The sequence below is a fragment of the Clavelina lepadiformis genome, chromosome 4 (assembly GCF_947623445.1).
Source record: "Clavelina lepadiformis chromosome 4, kaClaLepa1.1, whole genome shotgun sequence".
Taxonomy (NCBI): domain Eukaryota; kingdom Metazoa; phylum Chordata; class Ascidiacea; order Aplousobranchia; family Clavelinidae; genus Clavelina; species Clavelina lepadiformis.
Window position 1 is genome coordinate 1926952 of NC_135243.1, and position 8142 is coordinate 1935093.

Here is an 8142-nt window from a genome sequence, read left to right on the forward strand (position 1 = left end):
TTAGGGAATCCCCTTCCTGTAGCATGTGATGCCTGGGTGGGCCCCAGCAGATTCAGGGAGGACTCGGGCTGACGACAAACAAACCCAACCGGAAAAATTGCATAGACCAGACCGTGCTGCGACTGTGTCGATGTCAAGCTGTGATGAAAATGTTCAACTGTCATAGAATTCAAACAAAATAAGAAAACATATTCTACTGTCAGTAGAAATAATGCAAAACGAGACAAGAACAAATGAGACAATTCGTCTTTCTCCAAATTTTGAACGTCCACTTTAATTTGTAAAAGCTAAACAGGTAAAAAATATCAAAAAGCTTGAAAGAAAACAAGATAGTAAATACAACATATACACAAAAATATAACAAAGCATGTAGAGTCCAAACAACACATATAAGCACATATCAACACATTGAAATAAAAACAAACTTTGTCCTGATGTTGACATTAACAGGAAAATTTGTGACTTTGTTGAAGTTTTGCTTTAATTTAAGATTTGAAAACAAAATACCTGTGGTGCTTGTATGGTGACACCAGCTGTAGTAGACTTGAACACATGCTCATATTCCCCGTCGTATCGACTTAGATCTGTTGATGTTCCTGTGTAAATAGTGTCATAAATTTCATCACAATTCAAGTATTTGCATGTCACAAAATCATTCTTTATTACAGAACAAAGAACTTGTCAGGATATTCACAAATCATATAAACAAGTGTCCGGCCACACGGCCACAACATCAAGCACTGGAATAAAAGGTTGGGATACCACGATGACAACACAAGGACATAACTTACGTAATCTTATTAATATTTATCTAGCTTGTGCATGCATGCAACGTACATGCTCATACTGATACTGGATATATTAGCGGCACCATACCTCTCATGTAGAACCCAAATGCTATGTTGGTCTTCAAATGACGTCATAGCGTACCACATAACGCCACCTGCTGGGCCGGATAATATTGTTCTACTTTCATTGAACCTGAGCATAGAGGAGTGTGATATGTTATATTTTATATCAGAAGATGTAATCCCAGGATGGGCAACATTTTTGAACTCATGGGTTGCTTTGGGTGTTGAGTTTGTACAGGCAGGCACAACCATATGCACAAATGATGTCATAATTAGTTTGAGTCCTCACTTGTTTCTATTTCTAGCTACAACAGCATAAAACAAATAAACTACTATAATTACATACAGAAGTGAGGCCTACTTGAGCTCTAGTCAGACACTAGCTTAAGCGTATTTACTGTACTAAAACTAACGGAAAACTAGAAAATCAGTAAGGTGAAATTTGAGTTTTTTGGTTGCCTTTAATGGGAAAGCAGATCAAAAAGGTTAAGAACAGCTGCTTTAAATCAAAGTAAAAAGTGGTAATAAACTCATCTCTGGTTAAGTATTTAAAACCATAGAAACTATAAAATAAGCAAAGACGAAAAATACAAAACCCACATTTAGCGTCACCAGTGGGTAGTAGCTGAATACAACTGCATTGTCAACTGGAAACATCAGAGTTGATCAGCTTACGAGGTCGAATAATTTCAGTCTGGACTAATTTCCAATTTAAAGAAGATCTCTCCAACCCTTAGTGAGAGCAAGTGCCATTCTTTCACCTTTCCTCTCAAGGAGAGCATTTGTGGCGACCGTCGTTCCAATCCGGATGAAATCGATCTTACTTGAGTCGAATGATTCGATCATCATAATTTTAAACTCTTTAAAACAAAATTAAACTATGTATACATAATTAGGCAGTCCATCGAATTAAACAACAATTCTTAGAAGTGGTTTTCGCGAAGTCGACAAATGGTTAAACTTGAGGAAATGAAGGAAAGCTAAGTTTAATTTGAGACAAAATTACGGGCATATTTGTAATTAAACACCAGCCTTGAAATCAAACTACTTTTCATAATAATCTTTTTAGCCTTATGAACGAAGCAAATTAGTAAACTTGAAACAACTATAAGACATAAAATCATCAATAAAATTATGATAAACTTTACCATATTGGCTATATGTTTATTTTTGTCACAAACCTCTTCCATAATCCTTCAAATTCCTTCCCCTTGTGTTTACTTTTCTGATTCAAAATTTGTTTCTTCTTAGAACTTACTCAGCATTTATCATGTTAAGTGTTTCCTAAAATCTAAGCATAGTGTCGGAGTGCGTCCATTATTTTCTTTCATGCCATAATAAAAGGCACTTGCAAGGCTGCCTGTAGAGTTAGGCCGATACAAACCCAAACTAGAATAGATTCGCTGAATATCATCTGCATTCAGGTGAACACAAATACTAGGCTAACGATATCGAAACTGACTACAAAATTATTATATTTCCTATATTTATATTTTCCAGGCTAAACAAACCAGGGTCAACATTTTTCATTTAGCCAGTGTATACATGCTCTTATACAGCCTACTGAAGGCCCTTTACTTAAAAATTTTGCTTTTCAAATATTATTCTTTTGAAACCAAACAATTCTTCAGCAACTACACTGGAAAAAAGTGACCGTCATTAGGCCTAGTCCAAAATTTTTATCATTGACTATTAAGACGTTGATTTCGTTGAAAAAACATTGTCCATACCTTATTGTGGTCAAGTACCCATAAATCTGCCTACATATAGTTTGCAACGCCTTTTTATGGCTGACTACGTCCTACCGATGCACTGGAAACAATGTTGGTTAACTAAAACCCATTATACGATGTGATTGGCGTTTACTTCGTTATATGTGAAAGACTAGTGGCTTAATCTCATTCGTGTCATGTAATATATGGAACCACTTGACACAGTCAGAGTTATTGACCTAATAGTTGCTGTTATAGAGATATATATCACATTAATATTGAGATGGTGACATTTCGTCACTGTTTAAAACCTTCCTTATCCTTGCAATGTCATATTTTTATGAATTTTTATTTTTCTACTAAATGCAAGGCGTAACAAGGTCAAAACAACTTAGAAGTAATCCTGTGTAAGTATAACAGGCCGACATTTTTTTACATCTTTCATTAACCAATGAAAAATGAATTTATGACAAATAATAATTTCGTTGTTGTATTACTTGGCTTGAATTATTACACAACAAACACCTTTGCCATAAAGACCGGACTTTCTCTGGCGGTTCGTGTTACCATATGAGCGAAGTACAATGTTGATTGATAGTTGTTTTACTTCTCACTCGATGGTATGAGTTCTCATTTCTCAAACGGCGTGACAATGCTGTTTTAGTTGCTTAAATTCTGTCTATGCATATTAGTAAATGATAAAGTCCCATTTTTATTTATTTTTATCAGACACAAAGGCTTACACCTTTGGGCAAATCTTACTGAATGTTACATTGCGCAGTAGTAACAAGTGAATGGGAACAGTAAAAGGAAAGATTGCAAACATTATATCGTTATTTATATGGCACACCAGTTCAAGCCAGGTAGTTTATCTGAACGTCATTAAGGAGAATTTTGGCTTGGTCTGCAACTGAATTGCAAGATCCCAAATTAAAATTTAAGCATTTGCACAACAACTCATGACTCGCGAGTCACGCGTGACGTAACTATCACAACCCAAATTACTTTCTTAGAAACGTAAAAACGTTTTTTTTTAATAATCCGGGAATGCTAACACACACAAGAGCTACGATTATTTGATTTACTTTTAACATAAAAACATGGCATTTATGTTAAAAATCACAACAAATATATTCAAGATAACCTTAATTTAAGCTAAAAAATGTGGTTCCTAACTATAGGACGTAATAGGACGTATAAGACCTAATATAGGACCTAATATGTAATTACTTGAGTGTGACGTGTAACAGCGTTTGCATAATGTTGGCAAGGTGTGACGTCATCGAAGCTTTTCATTGGTGGTTTTGTAATACAGTGAGGTAACAACTTACATGAAAGGCATTTAGTTAGTACATGGTATTAAGTAGGGATGATGCCACAAAGTAATACACTGTGCTCCTACCAATCGTTTTCCGCTGGATGGAGCGGCGGAGCAACAGTTTCATGCAAAATGACCGAGCGCAATTGGTGGGAAGGAAATGGTTTTGGTCTTTCAGTTCCGGATTCGTCACAATGCCTGTCTAGCTTGACGGTTACGTGCAAATGAGTGGTCGGTGATGAGGATTGAGTCGAGTGACGTCTCACTAAATTTAGTCATAATTATGCTTTAATATGTGACTGTTACGTCATAAGCCAAGCAGGTCATTCAAATCGAGTATTGACATGACATCTTCGATCTGTGGCTGGATGGGGGGAACCTTCATTTGTTAAAAAATATTTAATAAGTTGCAGATTAAACATCAGCCAATACCACGGAGGTCTTTCTCGAAGCAGGGCACTCTTGTATTGTGACGCCATTTCCGCCAATTCCTTCCAATCGCGTTTAGAATTTCTGAGTTGCTCAAGCAATAAATCAAACAGACCAAGAAACCCTGCCGTGTCATAGAAAACAATAAGTTGTCTGAAATTCGTCAGAAATGTATTAATCAAAACATTTATGGCTCCGTCAGTGAAACGCCAGAGTGCTATGACGTCAATATACAAATGCTAGAGAAGCGCAATTATGAGCAGATCGCGATTGTAAGACATGTCGTTAAAGCTGCCAGTTGCATTCCGGAGATGAAAGACAATTCTGACCGCACAATCGAAGGAATCAACAAATTTACCTGAAATGACTGAAAAATGGCGTTGACGTAGAAGAAAGCGATTTCACCAGCGCCATCTCCCGGACTGAGAAAAAACAAGATGTAAGTAATTCCAAGAAGGTTGAAAAGAAAGAAAGCCGCCTTTACTGCTTTTGAATAGGTCACTGCACTTTCCAGCGAGTTCTGCTTGATGAGTTTAGTGACCAAAATTCGAACGACATTAACCATTATCAACGCGTTGATCTGTTTAGAAGGAAATAAATGTTTTAATTCCAAAGCGTCATAAATTACTTGATTGATGGTGGCTGAACCGTGTTGACCCAGTAGATAGTAAAATAAAAACAAGATATAAGGTGATCGCACTCTGAAAGTTAACTTTATTTTTGATTCTTCTACACGAGCGTTCGCAAGCATAAGTTTCTTCTTCAGGTTTACTAAGAGATGGTAAAAATTATTTCAAATAAGTTACTCCGAGCGATTGGTAGTTCTGATCCTGACTGCTATTGCCAATACCTTATTCTGATCATTGTTATAATGTGACGTCTTAAAAAACTTACTGCGAACAAGACAAAGATGGGAATCTGGTAGAAATATTCGACCCAGGTGTCCGTCGGGTTCTGCATCCAGCATTTTTTGTCCTCATAAATCGCTTTGAGCACTGCCCATAAAACCGTGATTGGGATCGGTGTGCCTGCGTCATAGACATCTTGTGTTATTAGTAATTAACATGTTTTCGACGAAAATTTGTGCTGAACATATCTGATACAAACAGCTTAATGAAACAGGTATAAGCTTTGGTTTATGCAACATCTCAGAAACACGTATAAAAACACAAAAGACTCCTTTATACTCATACAGCGCTATTAACAAAACGTTCCTAGCGCAATCTAAAAGAGTTAGGACAAGTTTTAGGAGGTTAATACTCGGCCCAATTTTAAGTTGCATGACATATATGACATTAAATAACCTGACTAAGTCAATGGTTGAACAGGATTTTGTAGAAGCCAAAGACAATGGCGGTAACAATGGATTTATCTTACATCACAATAGTCAGTATGTGTGTAGGTAGCTTTGAGACTACCACGTGACCATGATACCCTGTCACCAAACTTGGCAAAAATAAATAAATGTGTGATGAAGAATAATTCTTTCTTCAGAACTGACTGTAGGTCGAAACCCACTGACTCGTAAAATGGAAATCGAAATATTGATCAAAGCAGCTGTTACTAATCCTGACTTACCCCAACCTAGCGCGATATATAGCTTTATGCTGAACCTGTCGTACGTGTAAGCCATGACCACCATCATGTGAAGGTAGACGCCTTCTACGAACATCCAGCAGTAGGTGGCCACTTGAGAGTAGATGGAGATGGCGGCCAGGACTCGACATAGAACCTGGAACCAAACCTGGGTGATTGTGTGAAGAAGAAGTGGCGTAAACAATTGTGCAGACTTGCACATATTATACAAAGATATTTTGTTTACCAAAAAATGTCGATACAATAAACCGTAAATTTGTAATTAAACTTTAACTTAAACATTTTAATTAGCTTCGTTGTAAGAGTAATGGTAAGCATAAGATATCGTTTACGTCATACTAATTACGTCAAAATACCTCATTGTTTTTTCTTGTTTGATAGCTGGTGAAGAAACTATGAATTAACCAGATGACGTTTTGTAGAATGAGTGACGTAGCAAGATTCCAATGAATGATATTTCTCCAACACCGGATGCTTCTACAATGTGATGACGTAAACAAAATGACGTATGCATGCCGTAATAAAGCCGAAATAACCTATTTTTGCCAAGAGAACAACAGAATTGGACATCACTTAATGCTTTGTATAAAGTGTTAGCATAGAGTTTATTCGATAGAGCCCTCCCTATGCAAGAGATATTTTTCTCACATTAGTCTTTTAACTTTCAACATACAAACCATACACTTTCTTATAACCAGTTTCTTATAATTGAATTGTTGCAGAACTTCCATCGCGTAAAGCCGCGAATTTTCGTCATCACCTCGCTGTGAATTTTCCCAAACTACGTTTAGGTCATAATTGAATTTACTTTGAAGTCAAAGTATAATTATGACTCAAAGTCTTAAATGGCTAAGACTGAGATCAAAGAATACGAGGTCAATGACCTCTAAATCGAGTTATCGCGATGTTTTAAAATCGATGTCGCCCACCATAGATGTACCTGAGTCTCCAGAAGAGTAAAAAAGCGATGACCAATGTAAAGAGGGAAAGTCCCCTGCCTACGTAAGTTATCATGACGACAATCTTGAGATGAATATTGACGTAATCTTCGGCAGGGTCACTCTGAAATTTAAAAATCGTGTAAATCAATTTTTAGATTTAAAAATTTCTATCCTGATGCGATGTTAGTATTGAATGATATAATTCGAAACAAGCAATCTTAATCATATAAGTTGATAAAGTTTTTTGACTCCAGATTGAATTTATTTAAAGTTAATTGAATGTAAGCTCTATTTGTTGTTATTCTGGAATTATTAAATCTATCCATGCAGGTTATAAAATTTTTATGTAAATGCATTCATGCAGAACTGACCGAGTCCGGTATGGGACGACAAGCAGTAAAATTAATGCGAGACCATCTTCCGTCTGATTCACACTTGCGAGTCGCGTTAACTGAATTTCAAAGAAAGTAACTCATAAATGTTCCATTTATTTTCATCGATAACCTTGTAGACTATCGAATGTCATATAAAGTTCTAAGCTTATCTATTTGTAAACAGTGATATAGGCTGCTCCATCGCAATGAGAATATAAAAAGTATACTGTAAATAACTTAATGTCGTCCAGGTTAAAACCCTCATACATGAATTGTTGTAATGAACTCCATCGAGCTTCTTAAAACATCTAGTATAGGCAATGCCGCCACCAAGCGTCTGGGAAAAGCAGACATCCGGGGGATTCATGTTGGTCACGTGAGTGTTGACGTAAGGGCAGTGACCTTTAACAAGGAAAGTAAGGTGAGGATTTTGTGGAAATATCTAGTATTTCTAGTTTTGTGAAAAATTGGAATTGTTTCTGTGTTTGTTAGTTGAGATTGAGACAAGAGATTGTTTCGTCATAATATTACCGGGTACTTTGGTGTAATTTTGACAGAATTTGGCAATGATGACGCAACTCGTCTGTTTCCCTCCCAGAAACTCAATTTCTTTGTCATGGGGCTCTTGGCTGGGTCGAATAGAAAAAATAAATACAGTAGTAGCTTGTTCGACTAAAATAAGACGTCACTGAGAACTATTATGACATCATTTTGGATATAAAGCGAATACCTATAATTGGCACACATCTTGTCCAAAGTTGTGGAAGTGATCCCACTGACCATCAACTGAAAAATGAATAAAAGCGCTGAAAAATACAAAAATTAAAAATCAATCAACTCTGTACAATTCACCAGAAGTGTTATTGATATTTGAATGTGACGTAAGAAAGGAAGACTCGCTTTTTCACAGAGGTGATACAT

The 8142-nt window shown here is 36.4% G+C and overlaps 1 protein-coding gene across 1 annotated transcript; it reads right to left on the minus strand.

The window, feature by feature from the left end:
* On the minus strand, window positions 1–8142 carry LOC143451773 (corticotropin-releasing factor receptor 2-like). The gene is made up of 12 exons (XM_076952500.1): window positions 8074–8142; window positions 7952–8007; window positions 7753–7850; window positions 7489–7623; window positions 7219–7298; window positions 6847–6968; window positions 6584–6713; window positions 5889–6054; window positions 5205–5338; window positions 4669–4890; window positions 508–657; window positions 1–138 (listed from the first exon to the last, which is right to left on the minus strand). The coding sequence occupies exons 1-12, from the start codon at window positions 8140–8142 to the stop codon at window positions 1–3; spliced, it is 1500 nt and encodes a 499-aa protein (XP_076808615.1).

Bases quoted from the DNA above. Each gene is read 5' to 3' on its own strand.
- LOC143451773 (XM_076952500.1), bottom strand. From the start codon at position 8,142: ATGTATCACCTCTGTGAAAAAGCGAGTCTTCCTTTCTTACGTCACATT. The intron at 6,969-7,218 runs GTCAGTTCTGCA...TTTAAATTTCAG, and splicing joins GTCGTCCCATACCGGACTCG to AGTGACCCTGCCGAAGATTA. The intron at 5,339-5,888 runs GTAAGTCAGGAT...TCTATGACGCAG, and splicing joins ATATATCGCGCTAGGTTGGG to GCACACCGATCCCAATCACG.